Raw genomic sequence first — 18,980 nt, forward strand, 5'->3', positions numbered from 1 at the left:
CTGTTAGATTGTTTTTATTTTTGCCTTATTTTTAAAAGAATTTTTGTTGAAGTATAGTTGACACACAATGTCACATTGGTTTCAGGTATACAACATAGTGATTCAAGAACTCTCTACATTATGCTGTGCTCACCATAAGAACATCTCCCATCTGTCACCACACAACGTTATTACAATACCACTGACTGTATTCCCTATGCTGTGCCTTTCATCCTCGTGATTTGTTCATTCCACAGCTGTGTAACTGTATCTCCCACTCTTCACCCATTTTGTGCGTCCCCCTCTTTTTGTTTTTGTTTTAAATCTGTTAATCCTGTCAAAGATTGCTCTCTGTAAAAATAATAACAAATACTAATATTTGCCCAAATGTCATTTAAGGTATAAGAATTTAATCTAACTTTGCTTTTAAACCTACCAGCCACTTTCGCCAAATAAGAAGGAGATCATTCTTTGTGAAATCTACTTAGTTAATGTAATTTTTACTGATCAAGGACTTTTCTTATGACGGAACTGCTGCTGTTTCATATTTATTTGGAGAAACTGATTGCCTTATGAGAAAAAAAAGTCTTGAACCCAAAGATTTTCTCACAATTTTATCATGAGATGGATGTACTCAAAACATCAGCCTAAATTGGACTGGAAGTCTCTGAGAGGGAATGAGCAGTCTTCTCTTTCCTTCTTGTAATTAATTAAAGGCCTCCTTGTGTAGGGCGCCATGGTAGATAGAACGCACTGTATTCGGCAGGTCCCACTCTTTCCTTCCATGAGCTTTATGGTCAAGCACCTCCTGCTTTGATGAAAGAGGAGATATAAGGAAGTTGTAGACAGAACAAAAATGCTGATTAAATAGGTGTTCTACTTGTGCCAGCTGTTGTGCCTGAATTTAGGGAGACTGACATACAGAATCATCAAGAGGAGGAAGTGATTCATCATTTTAAGTGGGAGAGAAGAGACTAGGAATAGTTCCAATAGTCTGTGACATTTGACCTTGAAGCATGCTACAGAGAAGAAGAGGGAAGGGGCAGAGGGAAGAATGTGAGCAAATGCAGGGAGGTGTGGATGTGGCCAGTTCAGGCAGTGACTGCTGGATCCCGGGGTCCCTGACAGATAGTGATAGACATAGGTCAAGTCGTGTCAGCTCATGAGGAACGTTGAAAGACCTACTGAAGGGTCCCGGCTTCATCTGGAAAGTATTGGGCAGTCTCCACTGATTTTCTAGGCAGGGAGCAACATGGTGGGATTGCAGCACATTCTTGGAGCCTTAACTAAAAATGGAGGTGGAGAGAGTCACTTCAGAGATAACCCAGGGAAGAGCTGACAAGGATCTCAAGATGGTGGAAGAGGTGTTGGAGAGGAGAGAGCAGTTTTAAATGATTTGTTGGAGGTGGAATCACCAGGATTTGTTTTCTACCCTCGATCCAGTATGTGCTCTATTAAGCATGTACAAAACACATATGATTAAATAGCTCATGCAAGCTGCTGAAAGAGAAAGAGACAGGAACAATTACCTGAGGAACAGTGTTTTGAAATTATACGTTGAATAGAAACTGTGGTCTTTAAATAGAATATTTGTGTTGAGCATAAAAAGGGATGGTAGAGTTCTCTCTCGACAATACTCGTTTGATTTACTGCACCGAGATAGTACAGAAGGGTTTTGCAGCTGCTGTGTCTAGCCTCTGAGGAATTTGTTTCATAGTTATTCCCAGGTTACAGATTGACAGGTTTTGGTTTGGTTTTGTTTTTTAATAAAATATACAATTTAGATGACCAAATGACCTTGGATCACTTGAATGTATGGAGCAGCATCTAATGAATGCCTCACAGCTCACTGGAATCCCTTGGGATGGCATTGGGGTGTCAGTTCATCTAAGTTGTCTAAGTTTGTACGTACAGAAGTCTCCTAGGAATGTGTACTCTGATTGTCACAGGAAACCAATGAACCATGAAGGGTCCTGACATTGGCACTTCTTAAGAAATGAGGTTCAAGATGATCTCTCTTAGCTGCCTTGTACTGTACTCATAGCCACACGTGGTTTGCTCCCATGTGACAGACAATTATCAATTGTTTCATTTTTCCCTCACTGTCTAGGGAGAGCAGTGAGCTTTCTGGGGCCATGTATACCCACATAAATTCTTCTAGGAGGAAATTTCTTCCAGTCCTAGGCAACTTGATGATGACATATTTTTCTATGTTTTTATGCCAATTCAAACTCCATCCCATTAAGGCTAGTTGAATCAGATTCTGATTCCAATGCCTCCTTCCCTGCCCTTATATGACAGAACTTTTGGAAGTTGCATTGACTTTCATGGGCTGCCAGGGCATGGCAGTAGCTATTGCAGAATGCTACAGAGAACAGTTAATAAGTAATGGTATGTGGATCATCACTTAGGAAAGTAAGGCAGACATGCACCTCTAATGTGATTATAAAAATCTTCTACGGTCTTGTGTGCTCTGAATTCTCTGCATAAATATTGCAAAATAATGAACATAAAATTAATTTTTATAATTATATATCCACCACACAGTATTTCAGATTCTGAAATGAAAGCTGAAGATGGTGAAAATTATGCCATTAAAAAGCAGGCAGAGATACTGCAGGAGTCCCGGATGATGATCCCAGATTGCCATCGCAGGTTGGAAGCTGCATGTCAACAGATTCTAGAGAGGCTGCCTGAGAATGAGAATTATTCAGGTAGAGGAACCGTATAGCAATATAGTTGACATCAGAGATAATCATTCAAGCCAAAAGGTTTTGCAATAATAAAAATCCATTCATATAGTTACATATTTAAATATTTTTACCCCTTTCCAACTTGGGAGCTCAAAGTTATTGTGTCCCAGGATATAACTGAGTAAGGAAAATAACTGTTTCCCTCTTATTTGGTTAAAGGGAGGTTTTGTGACACAAGTGGAATTTTTAAAAGGTCTTTGAAAGAGAAGATGGGTCAGCATGATTGGGAGGAAAAGGAATGTCAAGTAAAGAAGAGTATAGTTCAATGTGGAAGAAGCAAGGCAAAAGAGTGGCTTGATGACTGGCCATAGCAGATGGAAGGGAATTCCAGAACTGCATGTCAGAATGAAAAGGAAACCTACTAAAAATTCATATGCACTTTTGTCAGTTTAGCTTTCTAGCTAAATACTGAGATCATTCTCCTAGCACATGAATTCCTCCTGAGTTTTCAAGTGTATATAAACTCCAAGACCACTACATGACATGCACATGATGAAATTATTCTGTAATTGTAATAGTGGTGTGCCTGTTTGCCTAAAGAGAATCTGTCTTAGGAAGTCAATCTTACACGATTTTATAGGTTTCCTTCCCATAGAAATGTGGTTTAAAAAATTAAAAATATAGGGGTGCCTGAGTGGCTCAGTGGGTCAAATGTCCACCTTTGGCTCAGGTGGTTATCTTAGGGCCTGGGGATCAAACCCCTTGTCAGGCTCCCTGCTCGACAGGGAGCCTGCTTCTCCCTCTGCTGCTCCCTCTGTTTGTGCTCTCTCACGTTCTCTTCTCTCTCAAGTAAATAAATAAAATCTTTAAAAATAAATAAATAAAATTTTAAAATTTAAAAACTTAAAGAAATCAACTAATATTCATTGAGAACCCACTGTGTGCAAAGAAATGTGAGGTACTTAACCCCAAAGAGGCAGGCAAGGTGGAAATCCAGGAGATATTTAGTGAGAATGTTGATGGCAATACAGGAACTCTTACAAATCAGTGTGTCATCTATTATAATGTAGATGATAATAGTGCTAAGGTAGTATTAAGTTGTTTAAAAATCTGCTCTCTAGTTAGTTTTATATTTTGTTGTTATATGGATTTGGGCACCATGTGGAAGCATTGAATATCTTTTATGGTGTTTTTGCTTCTCTACTTCTAGGAAGCAAACTGGTATAGTAGGAAGGGTACAAGCTTCTAAGCCAGAAAAGCTGTATTTGGGTCCTTTTCTCTAGCATTTATTAGTGTGCTATCTTGGATAGATTAATTTAATGTTCTCAGCTGTCAAGTGGGGATAAGGGTAATCATCTCTCAGCCCCACCCAGCCTGATACTTTTTGAAGTGATTGATAGATGTTTGCTTATTAAATCAATAAATCCATATTTTTATCATTTGTGAATATATCTGATTATGGGTGTTTACTAATTCATGAATATGCAACACTGTGGCTTTTCTAAATGGCTTTCCATGTTTATTCACAGAAATTGTTTCCCAGATATCTGTCTTATAAAGTAATAATTGATCTGGAGAACAGCATGTATAATAGGAAGGTAATCCAAGACGCATATGCAATTTTAGGTTTTTTAGTAGCCACATGAAACAGAGCTTTAAAACATCTGAAATTAATTTTGATAAAATATTTTACCTATTTCAATATATCTGAAATATTATCAACATGTAATCAGCATAAAATTATTAGTAGTATTTTACATTTTGAGGGGCGAATACTTTTTCAAAATCCAATGTTTATTTTGCACCACCAGCACATCTAACTGTGGACACCAAATTGGTCAAAATACTTGATTTCTACTTAGATTTCATAAAATTTATAATTAAATATAGTTTCACATATGCAATTCTTCCCAACATACCTAAATTTTTTTCAATAAGTGAATCGAGCACCAGTTTTTAAATTTTAATTTAAGCAAATTAAAATTCAGTAACTCAGTTGCTCTGGTCATGGTTGAAGTGCAATAGTTATATGTGGCTCGTATGAAACAGCACAGACAAGAAATTGTCTTGAATTGTTTTTCAATAAGATCTTGGACGTTTAGGCATTTCACCATCATAATATAAAATAAAGACACTCTATACCTGGATTTCATTTTGGGAGTTGCCTTACACTGACTGTGCTTAGTAGTGCCTTCTGACATTAACCTTGTCATTCTGCCTGCTAGATATATGAGATCTTCTTTGAATGAAAATCTAGATTAGCCTAAGGAATGTTTAGTTAGTTCTAAAATGCTGCAGGATTGCTGTTTTTTCATAATATAAGTCTGAATTTCTCATATTTGCAAATGAATAGTCTGTCTCAGGCTATGTGACTTGCCCAAGGACCCATGGCTAGTTGTATGGCAGAAACAGCCCTTAAACATGGACTTATCAATCCATGCTGCCACAGAATCTATATTTTGCTTCATTTAGGTACAAGTGGGTTCCTCCTGATGCTCTGCTTTGGACACAACATCTTACCTGAAGAAGGACCTTTTGTTGGGCCATATTTTTTGTTTCTCAAAAATATCAATAACCCAAAATACAAGGAGAACATGTTGTAAACTGAGTTGTTTCAAAGAATCCTTTTTGGGCAGTGCAAAATTATGGAAATGAAGGTGGTAGGGAAAGAGGATTCCTTAACAGTAAAAAGCTATGTGCCTTCTCTCTCCCTACTCCTTCACTGTACTTGGAAAGACAAAATTTAACTTGGCAGAAAACCAATTATAGCTCCCAAAATAGTGGTGTTCTTACTCTATACATTCCTGTGTATAAATTTCTCTTTTGGAAATTTCTCTTTGCTTCTAAATAAAACCAGTATAGATGATTCATAAGCATTGAATGGAAATGGATGGGATACTTAGCTGCGTGGGTCCCTAACATTCAGGATAGTTTGTTCTTAGACACTGTTGGATTCTATATGCTTTCTCTTTTTTTAAAGATTTTATTTATTTATTCATGAAAGACACAAAGAGAGACAGAGAGAGTCAGAGACACAGGCAGAGGGAGAAGCAGACCTCATGCAAGGAGCCTGACGCACGACTGGATCCCGGGACTCCAGGATCACGCCTTGGGCAGAAGGCAAACACTAAACTGCTGAGCCATCCAGGGATCCTTCTATATGCTTTCTTAACAAGTAGCATACAAGACTATGGGCTAATTTCCTGAGCTCCTGGCATTAACTATGTGACTAGAGTTTGCATACTTTATAGAGAAAGTTAATGTCTTCAATCAAAACTTCGAATTCAGAAGTCTTGCTTTAAAGGATGCTCTCTTTGATACAAGTAGTTATTTACTCTCATTCTGACTAGACATGCCTGAACTCCAGTCAATCGGAACTGAGCTCCCATGGTCAGGTTTATTTTCCTGGGTATTTAGATATTTTGGATGAAATTCTGAAAATCCTTCAGAAGTTTTCACCCTTTATCCTCCAGTACACATATGCACACACCCTTTTTTTCTATTCTGGGCAACTATTCAGAAATGTATTTAAGGACTATTAATGGATTCCAGGAGATTGACTCTAAACTAAATGGCATTGCCCTGCCTTTGTTGGCATAGTCATTAATTGTGTGAGTGCTTTTAAGACATTTTGCATCCATCAAGTGATCATTTGTTACATCTTGCCTTTTTATTTTCTGTATCCCATTTGCTTGAGTTGAGTGTAAATAAAAGTTAGACTTGGAGTGAGGATTTGTGTTAGTCTGTGTATAATGTACTTAGATTTGGGATTGATATCTATGTGGAGCAGAAAAGAGGAACTTGTGAGGCTAGTTTTTTTTTATTGGAATTCAATTTGCCAATATATATAGCATATCACCCAGTGCTCATCCCGTCAAGTGCCCCGCTCAATGCCCATCACCCAGTCACCCCAACCCCCTCCCTGCCCACCTCCCTTTCCACTACATGAGGCTGTTTTAAGGTAAGACACAAATTAAGGAAAGAATAAGCAAACCTTAAGATTTTTTAGGTTTACATCCTGATGTTTCATTATGTTGGAAGTTGGAAGCTTAAGGTTACCAGCTTGATAGCTCTGTTCAAACAGTTAGCTATTTTAAACTTTCTTCTGTATTCCCCTGTTAGGGAGACAGTAATAGAATACTCAATTATCATTCATTATTACACATTCATTATTACATATTCTCAGAGGCTATCAGTAGCTTCCAAACCTGGCTGTACATCAGAATCACTTATGGAGCTTTTAAAAAAAGATGGATTCTCGTCTCACCAGAGGTTGAGATTCTATTGGTCTCTTTGAGGCTCTGGAATCTGTACTTTTTTTTATAGAACTCCCCAGCTTTGGATCATTTCTGGGCTTTTGTCAGCCCCTTTCCCCTAAAATAAAAGAGTTAAATTCAAGAAACAAGATCAACACAATAGTCCTCCAAAATAGTATAATTTAAAGACTGTAGGCAGGGGAAAGATCCAGTTAGGGATTGTTATTGTAGAACAAGGGAATATTTATAAGCTGATTAATGGAAATCAAGAGAGAAACTTTTTGGAGAAAAAGCATTTAGAGTACATAAGAACATGTAATATGTAAGTTCTTTCACTTCTCATTCACGTAGAATCCCTTCTGCTTCTCCTCCCCAAGGCTGAGTTTAAGTCTACCTGGTAATTTATGCCATGGGTAATACATGGAGGCTTAAAGAGGGCCTCAATGTAGGTTGAGACAATCTGTACCCAATAAGCATAGCACACCTGTTTGGTAGAACACCACCTTAGTGGTGGCTTGCCTCCAGAGGCACCCTGTGCCAGGACATTGGTATTTTCCTAGAGGTCTTCCGGATAAACATTTTAGGCTACATTTGTTTGCAGCATATGTCTTGAGGCAATGACATGCTTGGCAAATACTACCTACTACTAGATGCCTCCTTGATAGCCACTACTTCCAGGCACAATGACACATTGTCTTTTAGAAGTTCTCTGGATCTTATTATGGTTTCTACCAGGAAAAGACTAGGCTGCAGGTGATGTTTGCTTATGGTTACTTAATTCTGGTGTTTTACTTGATTCCTACCTTAAGACAGCCTCAGAGGTTCTTTGTCTCTGAAAGATTTATTAATACAGATGAATGAGTATATTCTGTACTATGTTATCTCATGGAAAAAGAGTGAAATGGTATAATCCTTTTGGCACTGGCATCTATTGTTACCTGCCATTTTTCTGTGATAATACTTTAACACTTGTATACACTATGTTTCCAGAAAGACTAATTATTATACATATAAAATGTAACCACTTTATTACTGAAATGTTTCATTAACTATATCACAAGCTAGTTCTAAAGCCTCAGTAAGAAACACTGGATTTACAAGACCAATAATGAAAAAAAAAAAAAAAAAAAACAAGAATCATCATCAGCTTAAGTTTCTTGTCACTTGAGGGTTTTGAATGATATAGTGTTTAATGTGATCATTTTAAATGCTGGCTTTTTCCTCAGGCTGGAAAACATTTCTTGGTTGATGTCTAAAGGATATTTCTTGCTTCCCATAATAGAATAGTGTGGATTGACTTTGACATTAACGAAAATGAGTAGGCCAGTAGGCTACCTTTAATGAGAGTGGTTATATGATCTAACCTTCGTGCTAGTAAAATAGCTATCAGTCAACCAGTAGCCTAAGAACAGTCTTTCCTGAAGCAGTGAGGTAAACTAAACACACCCAGGAACTTCCTTGTAACTTCTAAGCTTGTGAAGGTAGAAGGATCGGATTTGAACTTTTATTTGCTCTTAAAAATATTTGCAGTCATGCTACCAGGCCACCCAGAAGCATAAAGGAAATTTTTATGAATATTAGATTAACTGTTAAAGTAATAATTTAATTTAGATTTGAGGGTTATTATGGAACTATCAATTAAACATGCCAGTAATCCAGTTGATTTTATTAAATTTAGATTATATTAATATAGTTTAAAATGCATGACATTTATTTAGCATCATCAGGGAACAAATGATCTCTGAGCAAACCTCTCCAAGTCATGAAGCTTAACCCTTGAAGTGCCAAAACATTTTAACTTAATAATTTTGAATAGAATTCTATTACCTTAGTATTTTCTATATTATGTCTGTGACTACAGGATGCTAACATAATTTAACCATATCTAAATGAATTCAGATCATCAGCAAGTATATTAATTATTAAAAATTCTACAGTATATGGCTACCTTTGGAGCTCTTAAAATGTTAAAGGTCAACTCTTTATACGAAATTATCTTTAACTTCCTGTCCTTCAAAAGTTTTATGTCTGCCTTTTGTTGTTCCTGATTTTTAAATTACTATCAGCCATCAGCTGACAGCTGTCACTTAAGACTTTAGGAGCCTTCACCCATCCATGATTGCTTTTAATCTAATATAATTCGAGGAGGAAATTATGATGTTAAAATAATGTCCAGCATAGGAGTAGTAAGCTCTGAGTGGAGATGAATGAGGTGAAGTAGGAACTCTTAGTATCAAAGACTGAACTTTAATAGAAGGACTTTGTGCCATCTGTTTAGACTATAAGGACACCTTTAATTATTCATTAATTCAACTTTTACTAGACTTTAGAGACTCAAAGATGAGAACAATGTGATTCATGCCCTTAGGACACTCCCCAAAGCAGTAAGTGCCTGGCTATCACAGAAGGAAAAATAGACCATGGAGGGCATCAAGTAAGATTGCAATCTCCAGAATTCAGCAGGGTTTGAATAAGTGAAATTTCTAGGTAAAAATTTTTTAAAAAGTAGATTATTTGAGGGCTGCTCTTAAACATATACAAAGACAAATATGCTAAGGTTACCACTGCTTGGAAGTTGCAATTCATTGTGTATATACATATATACATATATGTATATATACATTCCACATCTTCTTTATCTATTCTCCAGTTGATGGACATTTGGGCTCTCTCCATAGTTTGGCTATCTTGCTATTTTATTTGCAGCAATGTGGATGGAACTAGAGTGTATTATGCTTAGTGAAATAAGTCAATCAGACAAAAACAAATACCATATGATCTTATTCATATGTAGATTCTAAGAAGGAAAACAGATGAACATATGGGAAGGGGGACACGAGAAAAAGGAGAGGGAAACCAGCCATAAGAGACTCTTAATGATAGAGAACAAACTGAGGGTTGATGGAGGGAAGTGGGTAGGGGGATGGGCTAGATGGGTGATAGGTATTACAGAGGGCGCTTGTGATGAGCAATGGGTGTTATTTGTAAGTGGCGAGTCACTGAATTCTACTCCTGAAACCAAAACTGTACATTAACTAATGAATTTAAATTTAAAAAGAAAGAGAGAGAAAATAAAAAATAAAAAAAGCAGAAAAAAAGAAGTTCCAATTCATATTAAGAGAAGTACTAGAATAAAAATAAATAAATGCAGTGACCCTGGGAGTCCTACAAACCTCCATCTGAATGACCTTGGGCAATCTTATTTTTATTCCTTTCCATGAACTCTTAAAATGGAGATGTGATGCCTACCTTATAAGGTTACTGTGAGGCCCCTGTGAAATGTGAAAAGTGCCTAGCAGAGTAGCTGAATCTAGTTCAGTGCCCCATTAATACACTCTTTGCTGCCCTTTTTTTCCTCCTTACACTGCCTTCAAATGTGGTTTGGGAAGAGGTATCTGTAAAAAGAGTGAACAATAAAATGACAAATACTTCTTTTCATATTTCTATGAAGCTGCTTTAAGTCATGTACTTTTAATTGAATGACAGTCACATCATTTGGAAGGCTGGTCTAATAATAGCACCAGAGATTGGAAGCTGACAAAGTGCAAATTTTCAGTCAAGTCTTGATTCCAGTTCAGACGTGGAAAGAAGAGTTGGGAAAGAATCCTTGTTAGCAAAACACAGATACCTCCATAGGCACACCCTTGTATTGTAATTATTTGGACCCCTTTTAGTAAAACATAAACCAAATGCTGCATGTGCCCACCAGCCAACTCTTTAAAAAAGGTTACAAACCTCAAATATGTAAGACTCAGCGGTAACATGGGGTATCTTTGCTGACACCTTAGCTTGCCTGAATCACTTGAAGTCTTCATGTGGGTAACTCAGACATGATTCTCTTTCCTGTGAAAGGCTTCAGCTCATCAGGCAGTTCCCCCCACCGCGCCATTTGTAATTCCAACCTATGTTGCTAAAAAAACCTTCAATGACCCTGAGTAAATCAAGAACAGAAAATTACTTGGGTTTCATGCTCTTTGAGGCCATAGTAGTGAAGACATAGATTTTCACTGACCCTCATAGAAGTCTTCTGTCAGAAATAATGGCCACTGAAAGATCAATTAGTTACACTTTTGTTTTTAAGTTAACTTTGCACTTTCTTTCTCCGTCTCTCCACTAGTCTAAATCTGCTTTCTCTTGTAGGTGAGATACCTAATGTTCACTGATCAATACTGGCTCCTTCTTGCTCTTCTCAATTAAGTTTTTAACCAGTTGATTGAGGCTGTGCTTTAAAATAATTGAACTATGGATTTAAACCCGTCACTTTTCTTTACTAGTTGTATCAACAGATGTTCAGTGTTTTATTTCTCCTTAAGGGTGTATGGTTTCTCACTGACTTTTGGCTTCACCTGGGGATTCTCTGCTCTTGGTTTTGCCTGTAAGAATTTAAGCTGTTTAAAGCTGTTTGTACTTGTGGCCAAGAGCTCCTAGTTCCCAAAGCAACGGTTTATCACCCGCCCTGTGTTGTCTGTGCTCTTACATTTATTTCTTCAATCACAGAGCACAACAGCCTTGGCGAGGTAAATCTGTGGGGAGTGTGTGTGTTCGGTATGCATGGACTGTTTATGGTGAGCTGTGTGGGTCGGGCTCATGTTCCTGGAGTGCTTTGAGCAGCTTTACTAATCTGTCAGCATAGTATGTTCTTGTGGATAAATATAGACATACGGGCACTCTGTGAGTTGTAGGTCACTGTCTTACTGTGCAGCTAAAAATTGTCCCATCGGTATGAAGAGTCTGCCCTGGACAGAAGGCCTGTTTTAATTTGTCTTCTACTGTAGGTCTTTAGCACCTGACTAAAAATACACCTTGGGCCAAAAATAAGAGAACCCTACCTTGTGGCTGAGACACTTATGGTTCGAGTGAGCAACGGGATCATGGAATCCGTCATTATGTTTTTTTGCTTTGGAACATAGTCTCCATAGCAGTTCCAGACTGTTCGTTTGGGTTCCTTTCAAGCTCATGGAGATTACAACAGCTTGTTGGAGACGATCCTGTGTGATCAGCTTCATAAAAGGGCTTGGTAGGTATGAAAGGCTGGCAATCAGTATGGCGTGGATCATTGGTTGTTAAATGCTTAATGTAGGGAAGATTCTCCTAAAGGTTTAAATGGATGGGGATGCAGGGTGGGAGGAGAGGTGCCAATAGCATCTGCATGCAGGGATTTACTTAATAATGTCCCTTTTCAGAGGCAGGAATTATTTTTTAAGTTTCTGTTTGGGATTGCAGTATTTCAGAGGTAATTTTTGTATGTAAGTCTATAGAACAACAAGCTGTGGTGTCATGGAATTTTTCTGTGCACTGAAGTTTTCACTAAAAGATTCAGTACAACTATCTGTGCTGCAAAATTGAAATCTGTAAAAATAGCTTAGTGTGTGATTGGAAAATAGATACCACTGCATTTTATATTACAAAAGAGGTAGGATTTATAATTTATTTCTTCTAAATATTAATGCAAATACTCTTTATTTGGTGTAAAGCATTGAAATAAGCCTGAGGTAGTTTTTCCTTTGCTTTTGGCATAGCCTTCTCCAACACGTACAAATAAAATGTTTTCTTTTATCGTTTATGAATTAAAGAACAGGATACCATGGGTTAACCAATATCAAATGGGTCCAAACTGCATGCCTCTGCTTTTCCTTTATCTGAGTAATAGCCTGGTTACATTAGTTCTAGCATAACCTTGTAAGCAATATTGTATAAGAGTTCAGAAAAATTAATGAGAGGAAACTTCCATGACACAGGGTTAATTACATGCACCTTGGATATCGATGGTTTAACTTTCTTTTTAATGAAGGTAGTAAAAGTTAATTTGTAAATGGTAAAGGCACAACATCTTGCTCTAATAGAGAAGAAACATTTTGTTTATTAATGATTTGGGAGAATTCATTACTTGTTAATTATTCTGCACCATCTCTAATGAAACTATTAGATATTTACATATGATACCATTCTATTTCTAGGAAGGAAATCTCTATTAGTCATTAATTTGCTCCTATTTTGTGATTTATAAAAGTTGAGTATGTGTGTTAGGGAACTTTTTTTTCCTCTAAGAGATTTTTTTTATGTATAACAAGTATACAAATTAAATAATAGAACTTATAATTTCATGTATTTGGAAAAAATGTTGCATTATAATAGGACTTCTGTGAACTACGTATTTTTGTTGCTTATTAGCTCTGGGAGACAATACCCACCCTTACTGTGTTTCCACTGAATGGACCACTCCCATGATCCAACAGCCATCTCAATTCCTTCTTTACTCACAGTCTTTCTTGCTCACAGTATATAAACATAACTTTTTTTTAAAGATTTTATTTATTTATTCATGAGAGAGAGAGAGAGAGAGAGAGAGGCAGAGAAATAGGCAGAGGGAGAAGCAGGCTCCATGCAGGGAGCCTGACGTGGGACTCGATCCTGGGACTCCAGGACCACGCCCTGGGCTAAAGACAGGTGCTAAACCTCTGAGCCATCCAGGGATCCCTAAACATAACTTTTATAAGGGATCAGTAACAACAAGTATGTCTCTGTGAGTTCATAGACTATCACAGTCTTAGATCCTAAACTTCTGGTAGGCATGTATTAAGTGAATTTTATGTAGTCACTGTATGCCTCCATAAATATTTAAGAATCTAATGAAACCAAAATCATTTTTTATTAAATGAGCTGACATCTAAATAAACTAGTGCATATGAACCAGGCATTTAATAAGTGTTTTGATGTTGACAAAATAAAAAACTAACTAGACTACAAAGGATTTCACTTATTTGGTGAATGTATTTAACAGATGTTGAGTGAGCTTCTCCTGTATACCTTGCACTGGAAGTTCTTCCTTTAGTATAGATGTTGGAAGTGTATCTTGTATTATCATTTATATTATATAATGCATATACATAACAACTATATCATACATATATGTATATTATTGTATATGTATGTATATATATTTTCTAGTAGAATACATATTGTAATGTATATTGTAACTGTGTATGCATTTTATAATATAATATGTATTAACAAAGACATATGTAGGATTAGACTCTGTGTTAGGTCACTGCCTTCATCGTGTAATCTGAAAGAGGATCCTGCAGAGAAATAGATCCTGAAGAGAAAGGGGATCCTGCAGAGAACTTTGCTTTATGACCTTCCTTTGTCAAAATATGGCAGCTTTTGGCACTGCTCCTGGTGGCCATCCCTGCACATCCAGTCTGCACTGTCTTTACTGTCCCTTTAAGTTGGATCCCCTGTATAATGTTCCCACTAGCATAGTGGCAAAAACTCCTGTAAGGGGCAGCCCCGGTGGTGGAGCGGTTTGGCGCCGCCTGCAACCTGGGGTGTGATCCTGGAGACCCGGGATTGAGTCCCGCATCGGGCTCCCTGCATGGAGCCTCCTTCTCCCACTGTCTGTGTCTCTGCCTCTCTTTCTCTGTGTCTATGAATAAATAAATAAAATCTTTAAAAAAAAACTCCTGTAAGAATCTGTTCTTCTCTTTCCCTTGATGCCCAGCTTCAATATGATTCTAATAAAATGGCTCAGGAAGCTGGACTTGTCATTTGGGGTAGGCCTGAGTCTAATGCCCAGGTAATCGTCTGCAAGTGACTGCTATTCCCACAGCCCCTAGAGTCTTTTTTTTTTTAAGATTTTATTTATTTATCCATGAGAGACACAGAGGCAGAGACATAGGCAGAGGGAAAAGCAAGCTCCCTACCAGGAGCCTGATGTGGGACTGAATCCCGGATCCTGGGATCACACCCTGAGCTGAAGGCAGATGCTCAACCATTGAGCCACTCAGGCGTCCCACCCTAGAGTCTTTTTGACCACGACCCACAGAAAAAAACATATTTTGCATTATGACCCAAGAACACACACTCCGTATCTGTAGACACAGGCAGAGACTGAAAACAAACGTTTAATGAAATAATGCTCACTTACCCTCAGGATGTCAGCATCCTGCTATTTTCTCTTCTGTGGTTTTCTATTCTATCGCATTGAACTCATCCTGGTTAGCACCCAGTACATAGGTTTGATGACCGAGTAACGGGTCATGAGCTGCACTTTGACAAACTGCTTTAAAGATTTCATAAGCCAGGCCTTCTCAACACACCACTAGTCAAGTTCTCTACTGAAATGACATGCTGTCATCCGTGATACTATATTCTACTCCTGGACAGATTGGTGCTTTATTTGTCAGCATCTTGCTTGGTTGCAGAAATAGCTCTTTCAATAGGCTTAATGGGAGTCTTGGGTTGAATGTCAGGCTTCTCAGCTGGAGACAATTCATGACCTTATAGATTTTAATGCTTTCTTACTCCTTAATGCAACAAATATTTATTGAGTATTAAGCTAGAAGGCGAGGATATGAAAGGAATAAAACAAATTCCTTGCCCTTGCTGCACTTAAGTGCAGTGGGGAGACAGGTAGAAAACAAATATATAATGTGTCATCATATATCAACAGGAGGTCAGTGCCCTGCAGGAGGATAAAGTGGGGTAAAGGGATTACAGGGAAGTAACAGAGAGTGGCTGGCCAGAACAGTCTCTAATACAACCAGAAGAGAGTGACCCACAATCAACTGTCCCTTCTTCCCTACTTCTATGAATTCCTACAACGCCAGTGCCCAAATTCTATTCCGCCTTGACGCCTTCTCTGACTGTATCTATCATTGGTTATTTCCAGGTCCCAACTTCAATGTCACCATCCCAGAGAGTCCTGCCCTAACCCGCAGTCACAGATATGTCTCCCCCTTTCCTTCACAGCACTTTCTATTTTGTAATTATATTCTGGGTGTGTTTATTTTCTAATGCCTGCCTCCCCTGCATACTACCAGCTCCCCTAGCAACTCCCCAGCAGCTAGCACAGTGCTTAGAGTAGAGTGGGCCTTTGGTAAATATTTGCCAAAGAATAAATGAAGAAATGAAAATGAATAAGCAAAGCTAATGGATGCTCTCCTAAATTTATGTGCTCTTCCATCCTGACACTGCCTTGTGGCATCTTGAAACTGAAAATACTACACCTTTTAAAGGTCTCAGGTTGTCTTTTTAAATTTATCTGTGAATTCTTCCCAGAACTTTACAGAGTAACATACCTATCAAGGGTGAATGAAAATTTGTTATTTGGTGAAATGATTAACTGATCTCACTCATAAACTTTTGAAACCCAAATATTTCTGAAAGGACCCAAACTATATTGTGATATAGGTATGATAAAGGATGGCTCTGTAAGTGACACCATACATCCTTGCCATGTGTCATAAGTATGAACACTCTGAGACCCCTCCCACTCATCCCACACATTTATGTGGAAGGATGTAGTTGGACCTGAAATCTGAATGAACATTCACACCTCCATGATGAAACCTGGGTTAAAGATGGTGTTTGATTTTTTAATGTGTTTTTAAATTTAGTTTAGTTCCTCAATGAAATATTCCTTCATTATTGCTATTATAGGGCACTTTTTATAACTGAGCCTTATCTTTTAAAAGGTGTCTTATTATGAAATTTTTCAAAGACAAAGGGGGAAGGAATAGTATGACGCTCAACGTATCACCAGCACTCACATTCAACAGTTATCAAGATTTTGCAGGTTTGCTTCATTTATATCTTCTTTCCCTCTGTTAAAGCATTTGAATCAGACAGAGGTATTATTTCATTGAACTCCATACAATCAGTATGCATTCTAGGAAATATGGATATGTTATTACCTACCCACAGTGTTAATTTCAGCCTAACTAAATGGACCATAATTCTGACATAACCAGATCTCCAGTCCATATTCAAGGTGCTTTGATTATCATATTGAAAAATGTCTTTTAACAGTTGAGCTGCTTCAATCAAGATTCACACAAGGTGCACACATTACATTTGGTGGTTTTCTCACCATTAATCATCCTACCCATTTTTAATTCCTCCGTTGACTCGTAGAAATTAGTGCAGTTTTCTTATAAAATGTACCTAACTTTGAATGATCTCTTTGTTTCCTTAGGGTGACACTTAGCTTGTTCCTATATTCCCATTGTTTTCTTGTAAATGGGCACTAGCTACAATGTTTTGAAAACTTGACAGACATGGACATAGGGCAAGTTACAACTCCCTCTCTCAGCCACACTGCCAATGTCATTTCTGTTCCAGTGGTAGGAGCCTGAAAGCCACTCTGTCATGCAGAAATGCATAGCCAACATCACTTTTAATGGTTGGGTGTAGTAATTCAGACCAATATCCTACCACTGGTAGGGATTTTTTTTTTTTTTTTTTTTTTTTTTACTGGCAGGGAATTTTGAGGAAGTTTCTAGAGTTAATACTCTAAACATTCTTCTTAAACAGCTTAATTATTATAATATCTCACCAGGAAACCTATTTTGCATGTTTTCTTTATTGCAAAAGGGTGATATGACTGGACTTTAGGTCCATTTGTGTAAGATGCACTTACTATCTAACTTCCTGTTTCAGTAGACTCCATCCAGATTCCCATCTTCACTCTTTTTCTCATAGTAGATGCAATGATCTTTAATTTGTATTGTCCCTTAAACAGATCTTCTGTAGCCCACCTACACAACAACACCAGGTCAACATTCTTCCCAGAAACCTGCTAGCTCCCAGTTGTCCTCCAAATAGAGTCTAAACTCATTGGTTTGCCATTCAAGACCTTAATTCTAATCATAAGAATGAGAAATCTACATTTTTATAGGATTAAGAGTTTAAGTTTTTCATATATATACTTGCTCAGTGATTTCATTCACACAAGGGCTGTGTTACAGAATCAGATGTGTTCAGTTCAACAAGTATTAACTAATACAATTGTTTAATTAATTATGCCAGGCACTATGCTACATGCATGGAATAAAGACAATATGTAGTCCTGTTCATGATGATTTTACAGTTCCATAGTGAAGAGGAAGTTTGAACATGTGTGCTAAGATAGGGCTGTGTGGTAGGAGGGCGAAATGAGGGAAGGACATGGAGAGACTCTTAGCAGATGCCTCCATGCACCTGTCATGCTATTCCCTCTGCTTGAGTTGTCCCTTTCTCCTCTCTGTCATCAGAATACTACCTGTCCTTTAAGACATGGGTCAAATGCCATCTATTCCATAATATCTGGTATATAATTCTTCTTTAATGTTAACACAAGTCTTGGGTTTACAGTTAGGAATAAATATAGGCTTTCTCACGTGTCCACCTGTAGTGTAGGGAGTTGCCAGGCTCAGTAAGGTGAGTGGAGCCAGAGAAGAATTGGAAGGGTTAGGATCATTTGTAATGCTTTCTTCCATAGAAAGGATAGATGAAAGAATCCCACTAATGCATTAATTCAAGGGAAGGCAAGTGTTAATTTTTTAAATTTTGTGAGTATACTTGACACATCAACATTACACCAGTTTCAGGTATACAACATAGTAATTCAACAAGCTTATATGTTATGCTCCCCAAAAGTGGAACTCCCATCTGTCACCATATAAGCTATTACAGGGCAGCCCAGGGGGCTCAACGGTTTAGCACCGCCTTCGGCCCAGGTCATGGTCCTGGAGACCCGGGATCAAGTCCCACGTCGGGCTCCCTGCATGGAGCCTGCTTCTCCCTCTGCCTATGTCTCTACCTCTTTCTCTCCCTGTGTCTCTCATGAATAAATAAATTAAATTTAAATATATATGCTATTCTAGTTCTAGTGACTCAATTCCCTGTGCTGTGCCTTTCATCCCCATGACCTAATCACTCCAAGGCTGGAAGCTTATACCTCTCTCATTCCCCATCACCCATTTTGCCCATCCTTGTTCCCCTCTGGCAACCATCAGTTTATTCTCTGTATTTATAGGTCTGATACTGCTTTTTGTTTCCTTATTCATTTGTTTGTTTATTTAGATTCCACATGTGAGTGAAACCACATGGAGTTTGTCTTTCTCAGTTTGATTTATTTCACTTAGCAGAATAACCTCTAGGTCCATCCATGTTGTCGCAAATGGCATGATCTCATCCTTTGTGTGGCTGTGTAATATTTCATGATTATATATATATATATATTTATATTTATATAAATATTTATATTTATAAACATTTATATATATAATGT

The 18,980-nt window shown here is 37.7% G+C and overlaps 1 protein-coding gene across 7 annotated transcripts in view; it reads left to right on the forward strand.

Annotated features, from left to right (window-relative positions):
• FRY (FRY microtubule binding protein) overlaps positions 1–18,980 on the forward strand; it is a 428,026-nt gene that overhangs the window by 184,261 nt on the left and 224,785 nt on the right. Inside the window, exon 1 of one of the 7 annotated variants that reach the window (XM_055317434.1) lies at positions 11,870–11,945. The exons of the other annotated variants lie outside the window; for them this stretch is intronic. Within the exon in view, the coding sequence (XP_055173409.1) occupies positions 11,885–11,945 (61 nt within the window). The 5' untranslated portion in view covers positions 11,870–11,884. Of the gene's footprint in view, positions 1–11,869; positions 11,946–18,980 lie in introns of those variants that run through there. 7 annotated transcript variants of the gene reach the window in all.

This window comes from Nyctereutes procyonoides, unplaced genomic scaffold (genome assembly GCF_905146905.1).
Source record: "Nyctereutes procyonoides isolate TBG_1078 unplaced genomic scaffold, NYPRO_anot_genome, whole genome shotgun sequence".
Classification (NCBI taxonomy): domain Eukaryota; kingdom Metazoa; phylum Chordata; class Mammalia; order Carnivora; family Canidae; genus Nyctereutes; species Nyctereutes procyonoides.